The sequence below is a fragment of the Frieseomelitta varia genome, unplaced genomic scaffold (genome assembly GCF_011392965.1).
Source record: "Frieseomelitta varia isolate USP_RPSP 00005682 unplaced genomic scaffold, Fvar_1.2 scaffold_352, whole genome shotgun sequence".
In the NCBI taxonomy this organism is placed as follows: Eukaryota; Metazoa; Arthropoda; class Insecta; order Hymenoptera; family Apidae; genus Frieseomelitta; species Frieseomelitta varia.
In genome coordinates, this window is record NW_025110093.1 from 46,780 (window position 1) to 68,065 (window position 21,286).

The 21,286-nt window shown below is 39.5% G+C and overlaps 1 protein-coding gene across 1 annotated transcript; it reads right to left on the reverse strand.

The window, feature by feature from the left end:
* Nucleotides 1-1,409: 1,409 nt before the first annotated feature.
* LOC122530683 (wiskott-Aldrich syndrome protein homolog 1-like) lies at nt 1,410-21,047 on the reverse strand (the record flags this gene model as incomplete). Its single annotated transcript, XM_043657842.1, has 2 exons — nt 20,599-21,047; nt 1,410-1,457 (listed from the first exon to the last, which is right to left on the reverse strand). Coding segments are annotated over exons 1-2 (322 nt in total), but the record flags the coding sequence as incomplete, so codon positions are not given.
* Nucleotides 21,048-21,286: the final 239 nt, after the last annotated feature.

Genomic DNA, 21,286 nt, shown 5'->3' on the forward strand with positions numbered 1-21,286 from the left:
TTATGGTTTCTTGGAAGAGTTTTACTTAAAAAAAAAAGAATAATTTTTTTTTACCTTGATTCAATTCAAGATCAAGATTAATTTTGCAATAGGTTCTTTAGATATATTTCCACCAAATTGAAGGTCATGTCAAACTTTTTTGTCCACCCTGTACATACAATGACTCCCAGTAATATTCGGACAGTAAATATTCGAATATTGTTTTGTCAAACAAAATCGTAGAAATATTTTGAAGCTTGAAGTATCCCCACTTTTCAAATTCATCGTTTATTTATTTAAAATAAATAATTTATTTATTTATTTAGTTTATTATAAAATATTTATTTATTTAATTTATTATATTTATTTATTTAATTTATTATATTTATTTATTTTATTTTAAAATATTTTTTAAAATATCACGCAGCGATAGGGGAACAAACGGAGATACTTTCCTTTTCGAAAATGGTACGTGAAAACATTGAAAAAAATTTGTTTCACAAGATTGAAGTCTCCCTTTCACAATAATCTCTTAAAACTTCTCTCTAAAAAAAAAAAAAAAAAAAAACTTTCTAATGCTTTTATGTACTACGACGCTTTATAGAATTTTATAGCAAGAGAAATGTCTTTATCTTACTATCTGTCGCACGATGTAAAAATGAAATGAACGATGCACTTTGAAGATAGAGGCTTCGAGCTTTGGAACAAGCCCAATTTTGAAAAAAATTGTGAATTTTACTACCTTCGTCTTCCACTGTGCCCCCATGAACTGATAGATAAACATCTTACTTTCCATAGTTCATCAAATAATATCGGCAACGGTCCGAAACTGTATCGAGTAAACTGTCTTTGACGTCCTCGACGAGAAGTAGGGGCTAGAGGCGCCCGCATTTTCCACGGGAACCGTGCCACTCAACTTTGAAACTTCGGATGATAGCCCGGCTATATCGGGCTGATGATAAACAACTCGAAATGCGACTGCTAATCGCACGTAACAATGCTATTGTACCAGCGAGCCGTGGCCAACTGCCGTGTCTGACACTACATCCTCGACGACATATGGGACAGAGTCGATGGTACTTCTGGTACTTAATGTTTCGTGCCCCTCTCTACTTGATAGCCCACTTGAAAAAGGTAAGGGTCGACGCTTCGAGAGGGATCTTCGTCCGATCTTTTTGATACCGTGTCTTGTTCAAAAAAACTTTCAAGTTGCTTGCGATCATTCGTGACGAGCGACAGGGTTAGAGACACACGTCGTATGTTTGAGAGGATGAATCTTTCATTTTGTTGCCTGCGCGGACAACGCGCGAGTAGAAAAAAAAAAAAAAAAAAAAAAAAAAAGAAGAAGAAGAGAAATCGAGAAAGAACGAAAAAGAAGGAACGGAAATAAACGGACGGCGAAAGAAATATCAAATTAAAAAGAGACTCACGTTCTTCTTCCTTGATCGGAAAACAGCTTGGTGTTTCAATCTTCCGTTCTAAAACAAAAGGAAAAGAATAAACGACTTGAGTTTGTCAAAGAAAATGATAAAGAACCAAATTTAAGAATAACGTTCGTAATCCTCGCGGAATGATAAACATAAAATGGAAGAAACGAGATAATGTGAAAGAGAAGAGACGATGAAAATGTTGAAGAAAGGAAAAAAAAGATGAAGAAGGAGGAGAAGAAGAAGGATCAAGTGAGATGAAAAATGAATAAAAAGCGCTGTTGAAATATTTCTTAGAAGATTGTTCAACAGTCGACAATCTGATAAATGGGATTTCTTTATGTTGTGGCTTGCGGTTTTACTCGCGTGATTTCAAAAAAGACGTTGGGACAACGCTCCGACTAGGCAGACGCCATAACGTTTTTATGGGACGTTGTGTCAGGCGATGTTTCAGCTCGACAACGCTTTACTCGCGAGGCGAACGTAAATAATTTACCTACGAACAAGCATTCGTTCAATCTGTATCTACCTGTGCGATATTTTAACTTTTAATTTAGTTGCTCGTGCATTTGCATTAGAATTATACTTAAGTATACTTATGTTTAAAGTTATACTTCTAGTTATACTATATAGTAGTTTATACTATAAAGTTAGTTTGGTAGTTATAATAAAGTTAGTTTAGTAGTTTATACTACTATAAAGTTAGTTTGGTAGTTTATACTATAAAGTTAGTTTAGTAGTTTATACTATAAAGTTTCTAGTTATATAAGTAATATAGTTTCTAGTATATAGTAGTTTATACTTCTAGTTATTCTATATAGTACAGTATTAAGTAAAGTTTCTAGTTATATAAATAGTATAATTTCTAGTATATAGTAGTTTATACTTCTAGTTATACTATAATATATATAGTACAGTATTAAGTAAAGTTTCTAGATATATAAATAGTATAATTTCTAGTATATAGTAGTTTATACTTCTAGTTATGCTATATAGTAGTTTATACTATAAAGTGTAATTTTATGGTTATACTATAAAGTTATACTATTTAAATTTAAAGTTATACTTCATTCTAGTCACGATAAATACAATCGTTAAAAATTTTTTCAATCAAAAAGTATCACGAGAGGAGTACAAAATAAGATGGCCAGAATTATTTTCTACGTTGGTAACACAGGACCACCATTTTTGGTATGAGCCCTAATAATGGTTCAATACAATCAAAATAGATAAGAAACAAAAAGAATTTTCTGACGAAAAAATAATAATTCGAATATATGTGTCTTATATGGGAAATCGACATAGCAAGTTAATGAAGTATCGAAGTTTGACCAAAGATAACTAATTAATTTTGACATTTATACAAATATAGTTTAACCCTTTGCTTTACGATTTTCTTTCCAAATGTCTCAGATAAGCATTAATTATTGTAACTGTAACTCACATTAGGTGTAAAGTATTGGAACATTCTATGTGATTTGTACTTCCAAGAGGAAAGCTTTAGGTTAGATTAGGTTTAGATTAGGTTTAGGTTAGGTTTAGGTTAAGGTTAAGGTTTGGGTTAGGTTTAGATTAGTAACCTAAGTCTAAAACTAAACGGGTGTTGCTGTAATTTTTTTTTTCTTTTCAAACCGGGACCATAATTCGTATCACGAGCATGAGTCGATATTTTAAGACAAGACGCCATGCAAGACGTCTCAATTTTATTTTCATATTATTTATCTATAAAGATGGTGCATTTATTATCTTGTACGAACTCGATTTATAATATAATTTATAATTTTTAATGTAATTATAAGATACAATCGTGTTATATCAAAAAATCAAATAGACGGGCTTGGTCGCAAGACCAATCTGCGCAAAATGTGATTCTCGTTTCTGTTCGAAGAACACGCTTGCCTGAATTAATGTTTAAAACTCGTTCAAACATTTAAGATTAAATGTAATTCAATTTAAATCGGCGGCATGAATCTTGTACCAAATAACGAAGAGTTTATTCACATGCCAGAATTGTACGAACTAAATCAATGGAACCATTTTGTTCAATAGGAGTAAGAGGGCCATTTACCCACAAATTAGTTTTTAATTTCAAATCAAAAATAACAGTGGAAGAAATTATCTTTCTTTCGGACATATATTTTTGTTTCTGACACATGTAAGATTGTTCTGTTGAACTACTGCTTTCCTTTGTATAAAAATCGTTGATTACGTGCTTTGACTCGACGAACAAAACCTAACCTAAACCTTAGACATTAGCAAATATATAGATAGAAATTATCTTTCTTTCGGATACATATTTTTGTTTCTGACACATGTATGATCGTTGAAATACTGCTTTTCTATAAAAATCGTTGATTACGTGCTTTGACTCGACGAACAAAACCTAACCTAACCTAAACCTAAACCTTAGGCATTAGTAAATATATAGATAGAAATTATCTTTCCTTGGGATACATATTTTTGTTTCTGACACATGTAAGATTGTTCTGTTGAAATACTACTTTCCTTTGTATAAAAACCGTTGATTACGTGCTTTGACTCAACGAACAAAACCTAACCTAAACCTTAGACATTAGCAAATATATAGATAGAAATTATCTTTCTTTCGGATACATATTTTTGTTTCTGACACATGTATGATCGTTGAAATACTGCTTTTCTATAAAAATCGTTGATTACGTGCTTTGACTCGACGAACAAAACCTAACCTAACCTAAACCTAAACCTTAGGCATTAGTAAATATATAGATAGAAATTATCTTTCCTTGGGATACATATTTTTGTTTCTGACACATGTAAGATTGTTCTGTTGAAATACTGCTTTCCTTTGTATAAAAATCGTTGATTACGTGCTTTGACTCAACAAACAAAACCTAACCTAAACCTTAGACATTAGCAAATATGTAGATAGAAATTATCTTTCTTTCGGATACATATTTTTGTTTCTGACACATGTATAATTGTCGAAATACTGCTTTTCTATAAAAATCGTTGATTACGTGCTTTGACTCGACGAACAAAACCTAACCTAACCTAAACTTAAACCTTAGGCATTAGTAAATATATAGATAGAAATTATCTTTCCTTGGGATACATATTTTTGTTTCTAACACATGTAAGATTGTTCTGTTGAAACACTGTTCATTTTCATAAAAAAAATCTCTGCCTGCGTACTTCGACTCGCTATTTACGCGACGAGTAGAACCTAACCTAAACCCAACCTACACCTTAGGCACTCAGACACGCCGTTTACACAGTCTCTAATGGTAAGTATGCGGTTTAAACGGTGTTTAGTTCCCATCAAGAGCTACTTAATCTGTGATCGCGTAAACTCGCGTAACAATGGGACGAACGCGTGCCAGAGTTAGGGGGGATGCACGTGATTACGGGGCCGACGAAACTTCATCGCGGAGTCACGTGGCGGTGGAAAAACAGGCTTGGGCGTTCAGTTTGAAAAACTCGAGCCGCAAAACCCGAAAGGATCCACGAGCACCGCCTACGAGAAAAACAACCAACCCTCCGCCTCTTCGCCTCCGCAACCCTGTACGAGTCACGCGTTCCCACGTACAACGAAACACGAGCCAAACCCGAAAACGTCAAACCCCCCTCGAGCTTTCTGTGTAACGTTTCGGATTACACGGTATTTTGCTTGTTGCCTATTGCTCTTGCGGCTCTCGTGTTTACTTGGTTACCCCGTGATCGAATCGTTTCGATTTGCTTTGTCCGCCGATTCCGATGCTCCTCTCGCTGAGAATTTCCGGCTGGTTCGAGTTGGTTAATTCGTTCGGTCGTTCGAACGAGATGCTGCTTTCTATCATTTCCCGTAAATGAACCGCGACGAACTTCTCGACACTGTTGGAAAATTGGACCCGAGGCAACACTTGGAACACTTTTGCCATTTCACAATCGGAATAAACCGCGAAACCTTTCAACAATTTTATCGCGTTGTGAAATATTATTATAATTAATTATAAAAATATAATATACATTAATAAATATATAATTATTATAATGAATTGTAATTAAATATTAATTATAAAAATTGCCAATGCTAATCTCGATCCGTTTAGAGCGCCTTAAATTCCTGTCTGTCTTACAATTATGTACAACCTCGTGTATAGTTTCACGTCGCGACAAATGAACAACTTTAACAATTCATAGCTCTCGTTTCTTTTCTTAGACGTTCGTTTTCTAACAAACTCATATCGATTGATTTCACATTGTCGCGAGTGATTCTCTCCAATTGCTCTGAACCGTAAAAGCAAATCGAATCGACGCGATATATATACAATGCAGTTTGAAAGTTCTTTCTTCAAACGTTAGCTTAATATTCTTTCGCATTTTACTACGAGCAATAATCGTTGAATCAAAGTTCAGCAGTTGTGTAGCAGTGACGAGCGAGTTTCTTAATCTTATCGCGGACCAGTTATCCTTCTCGGTTAGTCGCCCGAATCAATGACATATGTACTACAGATTATAGCATAATAGCGTTATCTGAATGTTAGTACATAAATGTGCCAACTCGCGTGAATGCCTCTGGAAAGGAGGTCGATTCTTGTCGCGAAGACGTTATCAGTTTGGAACGGAGTTTCACGGAGTTGAAACATGCATGCGTCTGCCGTGACTTTCTCGCATAGATCGATCATTCGAGTCGCAAGATTCGCTGTTTAAAAATTCATTATAACGGCGTTCGATGCTTAACGTTTGCTCATGAATTATTATTAAATGGTATCGTCTTAAAAACCACAGTCTTTACGTTTTATTAACATCTCTCTACTGTTTCACATAAGGTACAAGAGTTAAAAATTATCGTTACGGAGTTTTACTGCTAAAGATAATTCAAAATCAGTTGTTATATCTATCTGTTGCCACTCGAGTAGATCTCCAAACATATTTCTGCGCGTACAATGTATATTATGTCGAAATGTACAAAACGATCTCTCGTTGAATATTCAAATTATGTTATAATTTTCTGACAAAAAAAAAAAAAAAAAAAAAAAAAACGGAGAAACGTAGCCTGAAGCGTGGAGTTTTTTGGAACAACATCTCTCGCGATTATTCCAACGTGNTTCTGACAAAAAAAAAAAAAAAAAAAAACCAATAAACCGGGTTCGTTTCAAAACTCGAAAATGCCTCGTTTTATTCCCAGATGTTTTTATATACTGCGTAACTAGTGGCAGAGTCAAGATTTCTAAGATGTTTTCGCGATGGTAAAATTTTTTTCACGACTGAATCCAATCTATATTTGAAGAAGAATTGATACACGATTTTATCGAACTTTGAACACCAGGTCAAAAACGAATATAAATGTTACGATCTCTTCAATTTCTCTCATTCGTCATTCGAGCTTAATATCCAAAGTTCAATAAAATCGCAAAAAGAGGTGTACGAAATTTTCGGGGCTCGTTGTAAAGAAGAGAAATCGCTCGTAAACGTGACGTAAAAGTGAACGACACGCTACGAAAGCTTCGCAATTTGTCATTGCCATGTTATTACGAATTATCTTTTCATAAAAATATAACAGCCCAAATATTCGATGCTCGAGTATTGACGAGAGTCAGTACACGTGCAAGTTGCCACTTCGGATGATCGAATTTGGGGAAATTTGAATCACCAGCACGGTCCCACGAGTATTAAACCGAAGAATTAAAAAAAAAAAAAAAAAAAAAAAAAAGGAAAAACAAGAGCAAGAGAGGGGGCGAGAAAGAAAGAAAAAAAGGAACTATCGATCAAACCTCGAGTTTGAAAACGTCAGGGCGGAAATGGGTGGACTTGGCTCGGCCACGAAAGGAAAAAAGTCAAAGGGGGTGAGAGTAACATGATGCTCGGACGCGTGGCTGAAAGACAGCGGAGCGGGTGTTTTACACGCCATTTGCCTTTCTCGCGGTGTCCTCGCGGTGTTTTATTTTATCGTCGCATTAATTCTCGCTCGTGGAAAGCCGCCTCTCGACTTTACCAACTTTTCGCCGCTGCCCTCGCGAGTTACGAGGCCGTAACAACCTCGCCGCCGTCGCTTTATTTCACGAGGAACCTTGGATGCATTTCACGAACATTTGGCAGAACCGATGGGAGCGGCGAAATTTCGTCTTGTTTGTTTGAATCGAAAATTTAGAATGACGACGGATCAAAGAGGAATAAATTTATCGCCGAGCGTACATCCGGCTGAGTCGGCGTCGTGTTCCGAGAATTCCACAGTAGATAAAACTAGTAGTAGTGGATTTTTACGTGGCGGCTTTTATCGTAAATCCGCGGACACAGTATGAAAGTTTCTTATCAAGCCGGCGGGACAAATATTTAGACGAATTTATGGCGGTGTCGAAACGTTCTTGATGCAAAAGGAAAAAATATATATAGACAGGGTGATTCATTCGTAACTTGCACACCTGAAACTAACTTTTGAATTATGCGTTTAACGGAAAAATTGTTTGATACGAGAGCTGCGGTGGTTTTAATTATGGCGCATAAATTTTTATCAACGTTAAAGGAGGAAGTGTAGAATGTCGTTGACCGTTCAAAATCGCATAAGTGTTAATGGACACCATTCTAGAGTCACTTGTGTTTATTAATTATTGCAAACAAATGCTCTGTATAAAAAAACCTGAACTATTAGGTTTAAGACCAATGTTGGTTAGTACTTTTTCACTTGGAATTCAATGTTCCATCGATCTACGACGAAAGTCGAAACTAACAGTTTGGTTTAAAAGAACAAGGTTGACCTTGAAAATCTCGAAACCCCTCATCAGCGCACATAAAAAAATCGACAGGCCACATTTTGCCTCTCTCAAAACCATACAACTTTCCTACCAAACAATTTTTCAAGGAGACGTCTAATTAAAGAGTTACTTCGGCTGTCCACGTTACGTGAATCACCCTGTACAAAACGTCGAATTTCTCATCGCTGAATATTTCATCCAGCCGATGTATCCTCGAAGACTGTTCGAGTTACAGCGGCACACGTGACTCTAGAAACGATGAGAGAGATCGAGGGAGAATGACGCATTGTGCCGTCCAATAATTTCTTCTCATAAAAAAGGGAAGCCAGTTATGTAGCGAGTCGATAACCGGTGTTTAACGACGTTAGCGGGCCGATGTATCACGCGGAGTGGTCACTCGGGGCGAGGAAACGAAAAGGGGTAGAAAGCAAGAGGAAAAAGAGGAGGAAAAGAGCTCGGTGGAGGGAAGGGCTTCGTTTTCTCGGAGGAGATGCGGCGATACCATAAAAGAAAAGAAAAAAAAAGGAGGAAAAAAAAAAAAATAATAGGAAAAACCACCGCCACCGCAGAAAACTTTCGACTTGGAAAGCAATTCCTTTCTCGGCGGGCCGCGAGCGTTTCGAGAGAGAAAGAGAGAGAGAAATGGAGGTGGGAAAACGCTCTCCCGCGTTCCTTTTATGAAAGAGGAGAAGAAAAAGGACCGGCCAACTTTTTATTACGTCGGGAAAATTTACTGTTCGCCCCGCGGCTTCTAATCGATGCCCAGTGAAACCACCATTAACGTTTCTCCCCCTCCCATAGTCACGTTCGTCGCGAATCAATTCTTTGCCCCTCAAACGGAGAAACTTTGGCGTTCGAACTTCCATCGAATAGAGTGGAAATAAAAAGTGCTGAAATTGAAATATTGTAACGAAGATGAACAGAGCGTGACGAAGCTCGATACGAGCGAATTTTCTGATATCAGAGTCGATAATTTGATAAGGAAATATTTCGCCGTCACGAAAGTACGGTGCAACTCTTTTACAACGAGGCTTCATTGTTTCGCGTTGATAAACAATTGGAACACAGAAACAGGTGTGATGGAGAAAATTCGTGGTACACGAATGTCGTTCGAGTTCATCAAGTCGCATGCTCAGAGCGTCGTGTCAAAATTTACTGTTTACACAAGACGAATTGAATTACAACGCTTGAAGGAATTCGACAACGTCGATACGAAATTCGGATCACTGGATTGAACTGAATTGATACAAACGCTTTACGTCTCGTATTTCCGTTTCGAACTGTATTCTCGTGCATCATGTTTAATGTGTCTGCAAATGCACATTCTAGTTTTATTTTTACCCGTAGAACACGCTAAACTTCGAGACACGCTTTTGTATTTTGTACGTTTGCTATTCAAAATTGTGTATACATTTTTCCGTTGAGATTCGATATAACAGATTACGATATAATAGCTACGAAGCTGGAAGGAAATTGTTCTTTTAAAAACTGTCGACATTATCGCTGTCAGACAACGATATTGAAAGAGAAAACAAAAGAACGATCCTCGTCAACGTTAATTCATATATGCGACTTGAGGGAACGACAGGCTCTGAACGAAACGATCAACGAGAGAAGAAGAAGAAGAAGGAAAAAAAAAAAAAAAAGAGAAAACCTTGGGCGAATCCCATAAAACGGGCGCGCGGATTCAGCAGCCCTTTAGCGGGAAAGCTTCCTCCCATAATACGATCAAGCCTTCCAATCATCGGCTTTGGCCGACCTTTAAACGAAAAAGACGCGGTGAAGCAGCGAGCACACGCACGCCAGCACGACGAGAAGGAATCTTAAGGTTCTTGGCTCTTTGAATGAGGCAAAGCCGATACGTCGTCCTCGTCCTTTCCCGGCCAACAAAGATACCAGACGTTCGTCCTCATTTTCCCGCCGACTCTTCCGCCCCTGCCGCGCGAATACCACGCGCCCTCTAACCAGCCGCCATTTTCTTTCCACCCCCGTCTCCATCCGACTGCCATTCGCCACCAGCCACCGTTTCCTATGGTTACCAGTTACCCGAGGGATGCTTGACAACCTCATTGGAGCTTTCTACTCCTTGTCAAACTATCGCTAACTCTCTCTCTCTCTCTCTCTGTCTTCTCGTCTCTTCCTAGTCAAAATTTCGTTTCGTTTCGTTTCGTGTCTGTGTGTGTTTTCTACTCCACGTGTTTTCTTTTATCGTCAGCCGTATATTCTCGTTTTACAGCGTAGCTTGTACAGGCTACAATCGGTCACAGGCTGAAAGACAGGATTTCGAGGTATCGAATATATCCGGGCAGCGTTTTTCACTTTAACCTCTTGCGTTGGAACGACGTGCCACTCACGTCAACAATTTTTACAAATTGCAACATTTTCTCAGTTTTAAGTGTATTTGAATATAACCCAGGCAGAACAAATGATAAGTTTGTTACTTCTAAATAATTTCTATTCAGTGATATCGTGCCGACGAGTTCCAAAGAAAAAGAAAGCGACGAATTTATTGTGTACGGTTCGGTCACTCGTTATGGTCCGCAGTCAGTTGGTTACCGCTTGCGCTCGAACGACGTGCCACGCACATCGACAACTTTTCGTCCTAAATTGCAACATTTTCTCAGTTTCAAGTGTATTTAAATACAACCCAGGCAAAATAAAGTAATAAATTTATTAATTCTAAATAATTTCTATCTGTAGTGATATCATACCGTCGAGTTCAACAGAAAAAGAAAGCGACGAATTTATTGTGTACGGTTCGGTCACTCGTTATGGTCCGCAATCAGTTAGTTACCGCTTGCGCTGAAACGACGTGCCACGCTCGTCAACAATTTTTGGCCCCAAATTGCAATATTTTCTCAGTTTTAAGTATATTTAAATACAACCCAGGCAAAATAAAATAATAAATTTATTAATTCTAAATAATTTCTGTCTATAGTGATATCGTACCGTCGAGTTCAAAAGAAAAAGAAAGCGACGAATTTATTTTGTGTACGGTTAGGTCACTCGTTATGGTCCGCAATCAGTTGCCAGCGTAAGGGGTTAACGATCCGAAAGGATGAAACACGTTCTTAGGCTGGAGATTCAGGAAATCTAATCGAAACAACGACGACGGTCTTTTCTCTTTACGAGCGATCCAATTTTTTGTTGACACGAGTTAACTCGTGTTTACAATTGCATTGGTTATTTTAATTTTTGACGCTCAGGGTAATACAGGATGATACTGATAATCTTTCTTCATCGTGTTCACTTTATTATAAAAAAAAAAAACTATTTTTATTGATATTTATTAATGTTTTCATCGCGATTTTTTTGGCGAAAATTTCAATGAAGAACTTTTTCAATGAATTACATGCAGATTGTCTCAGTGATTTTGAAATATATTATAGTAACGTGGAAATTGACAATTTAATCGGATATTAGACCTCAAAGACCGGCAAATTTGCAAAACCTATTGTGTACCATTACACGTACGTAAACGATTGCTATACAATTTATCACACACAAAAAAAAAAAAAATTACTAAAATATATTACACGTATAAAATATACTATAAGAGATATACAAAGTTTTGTTTAAATTCATTCCGTATAAATAAAGTACATCGAGGTTTAGTCAGATTTTTTTCATACTCAGTTACGAAATAATAGCCGGTGACATGAATCTGTTGAATATCGAGTACTGTTGACTAACATTGCGATTGATACATAGCAACTCGATCTGTCTACAAACAGTCATTCTCAAGACTCTCCACTTTTCTTATCTTTCTAACATAATACCAACGACCAAAACACAAAAATTCTCTCTAAAAGGGAATTGGAGGGATAGGAGAAAGCTTGCGGCAAAATACATTTCGTACATTTGAGAAAAATGTAAATCTGCAGAACTGTTCCAAGAGAATAACGAATTGGCCGACTTTCGTCATTTCCTGGTGGTGGTTCTGGCGTTAGAAAAAAAAAAAAAAAAAAAAGTACAACGGCGGAGCGTTGACTAGGTGGAAAATGGTTAATCGACTGGCACAGCTAGCAGAGAAGGTTAACTGACGTGCAGTTTAGGTTCCGCTGTTTGGGCCTCGCACAGTTTAGATTTAGGTTTAGATTTAAGCACATTCGCTATCGTGCCCGAAGCAATACCGTATTGATTGTGGGGTGGCCGAGCCTCCGAACACATTACATGATTAAACCGCCCCAATGGCATAGCAACCGGCCTTGCAGCACTTACCTTATTAAAATATCCACCCGCCCTCACCCGCGCCCTTTTAACAAAACCTTCGCGCGGACCAACTATTTCCAATGCCTATCCGTATTTGTTATCAAGAAGTGTTTAGAGCGAGTCGATCGTTTCCAAAAAAAAAAGAAAAAAAAAAAAAAAAGAAGANCTTTTTCCTTTTTTTTTTTTCTTTTTTCTTTATTTTCTCTCTCTCCGTTGCTGGCCTCGTCTCTCGTCGCCTTGGGACCTTCTCGACCACTTGGCAGCCGTTCGGGGAAAAAAGTTTGGTCGAAAGCTCGTTACTTAGCTTGCGGACAGAGCTTTAGACGCCGTTTAGTGAGTAGCCCGCGACACTCCCCAACCCTCCCTCGTTCACTTATTATCAGCTTTTCCTCTCCCTATCCCAAGAAACCAAAGATGTCCTTTCTCTACCTTTTTTCAGTTGTTTCTTGCACAACCAGACGGAGGGTAAACGAGGTATCTGGTAACGAATGGCGCTTCTTCGTTAGAAGAAATCGGCGCGGTTTCGTGTTCCCTCGGCAAAGACACAAGAATCATTGTCCAAGCAACGTGAAAAGGTTTAATCGCCAATTAAAAAAGTACCAAGAGCAGCGGAAAATTCCTCAAAGCACGGGACGCCGCGAGGCAAAGAGAAACACACCGTGAGTGGAACTTGGAACTAGCACGCACCTTGTGTATAAATTCGATCCTTCGTTCAACGTGTTCTCCAATTACCAAGTAATCAGCGGGGAACGGGAAATTCTTCGAAAGGACGAGAAACGCGATATCAATCAAGTTTTCGTAGCATCTCGTTTACGAACTTCCATGTGAAACTCGATGGATCCCTCGATGGAACGAGGCAAAGAGAAAGTTCGAAGAAACTGACAAAAACTATCCGGCACTAATTAAATCTGGCGTAAATTAGACGTAATGCAGCACGAGCTGTTGAAAGTTTGCCGATCGACGATTAATTAGAAGACTCGATGACACGTGCAAAAAAATTCTTTCAGAGGAATATTTCGACGGAGGCTGGGAAAAATCCCAGTCGAAATAGCGAAACAAAAAAAAAAAGAAAATAGTACCAAATCGAAATAGATCATCAGCACTTTCGAATTTTTATCTAAAATCTCCCAAATTCAGGAAACGAGACCTCGAACGGAAGAAAAAAGAAAGGCAATTCCAGGAGAAAAGGAAGCTTTCGTAATTCAGCGTGCAAGCGATAACGATATCCGCGAAGAGGAACAGGAGAGGATCGAAAACAATTCGCGTTCAGATCGCCGCGCAAAGCTCCGAGAGGGTGGAAAGCTTCGAGAGTCGGCCCGCAGAAAAATCCAACTGACGTTGGAGTCGAGCTTCGGGGATGGTAGACGAGGGTGCAACGAGGCGCGGCTCGTTATCGAGAGACACCGTGTGTTTCTCTCTGGTATTACGCACCGCATCGTGCCGCCACGTGTGTGCCGAGCTTTTTAGCCACCGTTGGCCGTAGTCTGTTCGCGGGAGCAAATGGTCGTAGTCTGAGCACGATCTATGTCGATGTCCTCGTAAGCTCGCCCCCGAAACGTATGGCACGTTTCCTCTCGGTGGCTTTAAACGGCCACGTTCGCCGGCACACCGGTTGGAAGAACGGTCGCCACCGACGACCGGAAACAATTAAGGAAGAATATAAGTCGTTACCAGCTTCCCAAGCCTGCTCCAGACTCCGTTGTCCCGAGGGGATTACGAGAATTTTATTTATGAGATTTTATACAACCTTGCGTTCAACCTCCTTCCCGCGCTCCATCGACCGCCACTGACGGCGTTTATTGTCTTACTGGTTTCCGGCTGGCGCATCGAGCAGCCGCGGCACCAGCTTCTCGTGGCTCGTTTTCACCCCCCTCTGGTGAACCGCGTTTACGAAATTCTTGGTCGTCGGTCAACCAGTTGAAAATTCACGCGCGTAACGACCCTGCACTTTGGAATATTTCGCGGTCTGGGAAAGGACCGTTTCCAGTGTGGCAGCGTACGAACCAGAGACGAGGGCCAGGGACGTGGAAAAATTTCGAGAGACGAACGGGAGATCGACTGGAATAATATACCTTAGAAATGACGTGATTTTGTTCGAGTACTTAGATCGTCGCCTTATCGTTTCCTTGGGAAATAAATTACACTGCAACGTGTGTAAGGCGCATATAGGAGACACTCGAAGTTTCTTTTCTCCGTCAGTTGCCACTGTGCATTCTCCATTTGCAAATGACACGAAGAGAACAAATAGGTGTGTGTAATCACTAGACTGCGGACTAAGATAGAAAATTGCACATAATACGAAAAAATATACGAAACATTCAAAGTAAAGTGATTTCTACGATATCCGGTGTGTAGAGCAATTTTCTGTTTAGATTCTCCGTAACCTACGTTCATAGATCTTCTTAATTATATTTCCAAAGATACAATTTCGCACAAAAGTCACGATTCCACTTACAATTAGGCAAAAGTCAACGATCGATTTGATTGTAAACGCTCGTGTATTTTTACCACAACGAGGCTAGAGGAGAAATTCAAATTCTTCGAACGATTCTCTAGCCTCGGGATAATTTTCGAAAATTGAAATTTTTTTTAAAAGAAATTAGCGATTCTGACGCTGTCAAGAAGAACAAATTTCATTACTTTCACGAGCAGCGAAAGAATTTCCAGTTCTGTCACGAGAGGAAATTCTCGGGCACATTTTGCCGGGCGTAACTTCAGTTGCATTAAGAACAAAATAATCTTAACTTTGAAGAAGACTTTTCCATTAAACTCTTTAGCGAGCCGTGCACGCTTCTTCAACGCTATCCCCGACGGAAAAGGGAGACAGGGACAGAAAGGGAAACGGTCGAGTGCTTCAATCGAGATTCATTTTCTGCGACAGAATCGTGTCGCTTAATTAATAGTCGATCTTGCAGCGCTTCGTATTCATTCGGTACTACCGGGCTTCGGCCCTTTCGCCCGTCTCTTTATTTCCCTTTGATACCATCCACGTCTTTCCACGCATCGGTGTCTCGACCGATTTTCCCCTCCGCTTTCTCTTCATCTTCTCGTCGACGATACCATTGGCTCCCCGTTTCTCTATCTTTCTCTTTTTTTTCCCGTAATCGAATAGGAGTTTAGCGAGCCAGCTGATTGGCGTTAATTAAATTTCGTTGGATCAGTTTCCATTCGTTGCGCGACCTCTGCCCCTCCCTCTCGCCGCCGAGTGTCAAATCTTTCCTCGTGTTACCGAGGTCGCGCCCGAGATCCTTCTAATGAAAGCTCATCTTTATTAAACGCCGTTCGAAAATCCCTTTTTCCATCGCGCCGCAACGAAGTGAGGCGTTCAGATGTCATTTTTATTCATACCGAAACGCTCCGATCTCGTTCCGTTATCCCCGAACAATTTCCAACCGGATTATTTCCGTACGGAGCGCCGTTCTCCGTTAATAAAATACAGCTGACGAAACTGTCGCGTCCCCGTAAATTTCGTTCGCCTCGCGCGTTCTACCGAATCAACGAATTATTTCTACATTTTTCCCGCGGCACATGTTACACCTGTAACCTAACGTTAATGCTCACGCGAGGAGTCGGCTAATGGCGCAGAAGGACACACGTTCAACGCCGAAACGGAAAAGAAGCTCGTTGCACGCGGAGATACGGCGTACACTTGTTTCGGCGCGACTTATTGAAAAGCAAGTTGCACGAGCAACTGTTTGTTTTATTAACTGTTTTCGTCGTCGGTGCCTCTAACGGTGTCCAGGAAACGAGCAGCGCGTGCAACTGGGCCTCTCCCGGGGCACGAACCGAGAAGTTTATACACGTGCGTATGTATTTTCCTCGATTTAAGATCGCCCCCCGTCATCCGTCGAATCTTGCACCAGAAGGTAAAACCTCGTCGAATTCCTCGATTATTTAATTAAGCGCCCGGTAATGGAAAGGCGGCCGATCGTGAAGCACAGGATATTACAATCGATGAAACGCGTCCGCTCCCCCCTGCCCTCGAGCTTTTCCAATCTTATTTAGCGACGAAACTTGCGAAACTCGTTCGATTTCGACCTCGTCCTCCGGCTGTATTTAATTAATATTTTCGTCGAGCGAAACGACGATTTTCTGCTCGAAAGCACTGCAAATGCAGTCCGCGACTCGATAGTTTATTCTTAGGAAAAATAAAATGGATTTCTCTTGTAAAGTACACACACAGTTTCTTTGTATGGTCACGAAACATTGTACGAGGAATAAACGAATCACTTATCGACGCGCCGAGACGACATTTCAACTCGCAATATTTTTGATCGTCGTCAAGTTTCGTTTCTTTAAATATTTATTACACGGTAACAGAAGGGAATTTCAATTTTGAAGTTTCGTCGACACTGTAAGGGGACACGATTATCACACGATCGTGCTGATCAAGCTCGAAACAAATCTAAAACTGCATATAGAGACAAGACGCGATGCTCGTATAATACTGGACGAGAGCAACGAGCAGACGTTACGCTAATGCACACCTCGATAGAATTAATGTCACGTTGGTCACGCTGGTGTCTTGTGTCAATGATTAATAATTCTAAACATCCACCCGTTCAAATGACTGTGACGTTAAGGATGAAAAATAGACGATCGTCTACCGGCGAAATATCCGGCAATAGTTTGCCCGCGCAACAATACGCCGTAAAGGAGACAACGAAAAAAGAAGAAAAAAAAAAAAAAAAAAAAAGAAGAAAAAGGAAAAGAAAAATGCAAAGATTCGAGAGGATCGAGAAAAAGGAGTTTGAAAATTTTTTCACTTCGATTTGAGAAAATTTTTTTCCCCTCGTCCATCTAATGAAGATTCGAATTGATCGGACAAGATGATAAACACAGTCAAAGTTACTCGAAGAGATCTAAGATAATTCTAACGTCAAATAATATTGCAAGTTGAAGACTCGAGAGGATCAAGAAAGGAATTTTTGGGAATTTTTTCACTTCACGTTTTGAGAAAATCTCGCAACTCTTTCATTCATTTTCCTCGTCCAAACTATAAAGATTCGAATTGATCGGACAAGAGGATAAAGACAGCGAAAGTTACACTCGAAGAGATCTAAAATAATTCTAATATTAGGTATTGCAATATTCAAATTTGGTTTCGTCGTTACCCAATGTTAAGTTTAATCCGCTTGACGGGTTATTAATAGAGGACAAGTTTCGGTTTAGATTTACTTCCGTGAGAGGATCACCGCGTGAATGATTAATCGTCGAGACAGCTACGTCTTTATAAATAATCTCGATCGCTTTAAATGAACAATTTTTATGTCGAGTCCGAAACGACGAGAATAAGCGAAATTCTGTTCGGGATTGGAGAGTTTCACTTTCGAGAGATTCGTAGATTCAGAATTAAAAATCGTCGAGGATCGAGGGGCGACGTTCGACAAAACGTAGCGATGAAACGAAGGAATTTGGGTGCGTTCATAATTGACGGAATCTTCGACCTTGTTCCACTCGCCCCGAAATCACCTGCATAAATGATACACGCGTTATAACTTGCCTCGCGTGAACGAAGGATCCACGAAAAACAAAAAAAAAAAAAAGAAAAAAAATAACAATAAACGACAACCACGATTCTAAAAATATCTGCGTTTTCTGCAAGTCGAAAGCGATATTGGTGCAATTTGGTATTTTCCTAACTTTCCAACAACAAAAAAAAAAAAGAAAAATGTAATTTGTTACACCGCGAAGAGCTACCTGCCATTTCGATGCGTTAGCCTACAAGGTCATTCGTCAAGATATCGTAGATATGAAGAAAGCAGAGTATCGTTACACCGTGAAATTTTCAAACATGTAAATAAATCAAATTATTCAAGCAAAAGGCATGTATGAAATAATTAAAAAGTTTAATTTTCAGTCATCGAATTACTTGACGAAGTAATTCGGAATAGAAATTTATACGCGCGTGAAACGATGTCTTATAAATAGTACGTGTAGATAGCTACATTTATATTAAAGTTAAATAGTATATATACAGATATATCCAAATTCAAGAGATTACGCATAGAATATGCCGATAACACGAAACATGAAAATATTCCATCGTGAATTATGGCGTCGCATGTTTCTGGATAGACTGGTCGCGTCGATTCGTGAAAATAAATCTTTGTCGAACAAAATTACACAATTGTTTCCTTTTCTGTTTCACGAATGGAAGTTGAATTTAACTTACAACAACGAACGATTTTGCTGAACTAGAGAGGAAGTATGGAATATCGATGAAATTATAGAAAAGTGAATTGTTTTCGATTTTTGTTTATGTCAATAAATAACGTCAATAATAATTATGTATTATTTAGTAACACGTCGAATTCAGCTTGGTCGTGTTGTTCTACTGAATGAAAGATTAAATCGCGTGCTCAGCACAGAAACAGTCAGTTTGTGTGTTTGCATTCATTTAAATTAAATAGATCAATAATAAATAATAATAATAATAATAACAACAACAACAACAACAACAACACATGTGTATGATGAACGATAGATTATATCGTCTTAATTTCATTGCAAAATAATAAAATATGTCTTTTACGTAATTTTCGAGTACAATCACGCACATGTGTACATATATACGTTCCTCGTTGCGTTGTTTTTTATTTTCGATTGAAACGAACCTATCGACACCTTCGCAGATTATCAGCTTTACAACGTAGATTAAATGTTTCGACGTTGGCGTCTCCTATTAATAAAAACCGGATACTTCGAGATCGATGGAAAGATGGCCCAAATGTTAACGATCATTCGCAATCGAGCTGGACATTTATCTTATCGATCACTCGGATCGACCATTCTTATCGAAAAGCCGACTACTGTTCGCGGTACAAAAATTTCAACCTGACCCGATATTAGAGGAAACTCGCGATAGCAACTGAACTATCATTGTTCACAGCTTTTTATCTAGGTATATATATATATATATGTTAAAACTATGGGTTTTCTTTTTCATCAATTTTTCAGAAAAGAAACACTGCGAAATTTCATTTCTCTCGCGGCGTTGAAGAGAAATAAATTCCCTCGTGTGAATTTCGACAAAATTTTCTGCGAGAATACGCGATCAAGGTTTAAATTTATGGATCCAGATACTGCTTTTTTTATTTTTTCTTTTTTCATTTACAGATAGTACAATCTTCACGTGAATAACGTTAACCTTCTGCAACGAATTGCATCAGATGTTCCTGCCGCTTTCAAATAGGCGGCCGAAACGTTTCAAAACAGTGTCTAGAGTCGCGCGGAATAACGATAGAGTCGTTACCTAACTTTGAGAGAATTCCTACGGGCACTCGAGGAATACGATAACGCGACACGTGACAGATACAACGAGTGGCGAATCGAAAATAAACTTTGGATCGCGAGGGAGAATAAAACAAAATTGCTCATTGTTTGCTGCACCGCCGGTCAGATTAAAATTGATAGTTAAATTGAATTTGCTTGTAACCAATATCCATCGATGATTTTGAAAATATAAATACGATCGATATTATAAATTGCTGCCTGTTTGTATTAAAATTCTCCTCGTGCGCAGGAATGACGCACGTCGAGAATTTTTTTCGTCCCAAAATTGCAATATTTTCTCAGGTATATTTCAGCGAAACAAATAATAAATTTATTCTCAATAATTTTTCTATCCAGTGATATCACAACGACGAGTTCAAAAAGAAAGCGACAAATTGTTGTATACGGTTCGGTCCGCAATCAATTGCCATGGTTAATAATATATATATATATATATAATATATATAAATATATAAATAATATAATATATATAAATAATATAATATATAATATATATAAATAATAATATATATAAATTTTGCAGCTTTGGAACAGTAATTTACTCTATTACATTAATATTAAAACAAAATTTTCAATTCAAGTTATATATATAGTTCCCAGTAACATTACATCAAAACTAACAAAATTAGCTTCCAAACATTCCTGTTTGCGTCACCAACTCGGAGAACACGACGCGCAACGAAATCTTCAGCCTTAACTTAATATTCATCGTTCCAAGTAACGTTACACGAAAAAAATTAGCCATTAGACATCCCAGAGAACAACAGCCAGGCAAAAATTGTCGCCGACGACAAGAGTCCTCCAGAATCGGTTCAACTCTGGGACCAAGGCGAACAGAGACTAGAATCCGCCAAGTTGAATCGAACGTCGATCTCGAGACCAGACTTGGATCACGGACGAAACTCCTCGGCGCAAAAGAACAGAAAAGAAAAAAAAGAAAGAAACAAGAAAAAGGTGGAAGGAATCCTTACCTTCCAAGTTCTTGTTCCTGGCGAGAAGGGCCAAGAGGACGTCCTGGTTGGGCGCAGCCTCGGCCAGATCGGCGGCGTCCTGATGGGAAGGCGGCAACGACGGGCCCAGGGATGGGATGGCGGTGGCCGGCGGCCGCGGCATCATCACCGGCGCCGACGAGCCCAACGGCGGCAACGCCAGTCCCCCGGGTGTATGGTGGAGCGGGTTGTGCGGCGGCGGACCGCTACTCGGCAGCGTCGATAGCGTGGCGATCGGCTGCACCGCCGCCGACATGGACAGATCGACGCCACCCAACAGCACCGGACGACACCCTCCTGAACCGGGCCCGCTGCTCACCGCCGGGAGGATCCCGCCGCCCCCCGGCAGTGGTGCGTACGGCAAGTACAGCTCCAGTATAAACCGGCGAAGAGTGTCGCGGCAACACCGGATGACTCGCGCCCCCCGATTTTACACCGTGTTGATCGTCCGTGTCGATCGTCCCAGTCGATTTCAATCACGTCGCGAGGATACCTTCCCTCTTGGCATCCGGTGACAGTCGGCGACAGTCGGTGACAGTCTTCTTTCAAAAGTTCCCCTTTCCTCTCACGGGGATCAGACTGGGAGAAGATGTGGAGACTTGGTATCACTGACGAAACTTGATCGGCCACACGCACCGAATCTCGTTTTCACTCGACCGGAATATATTCA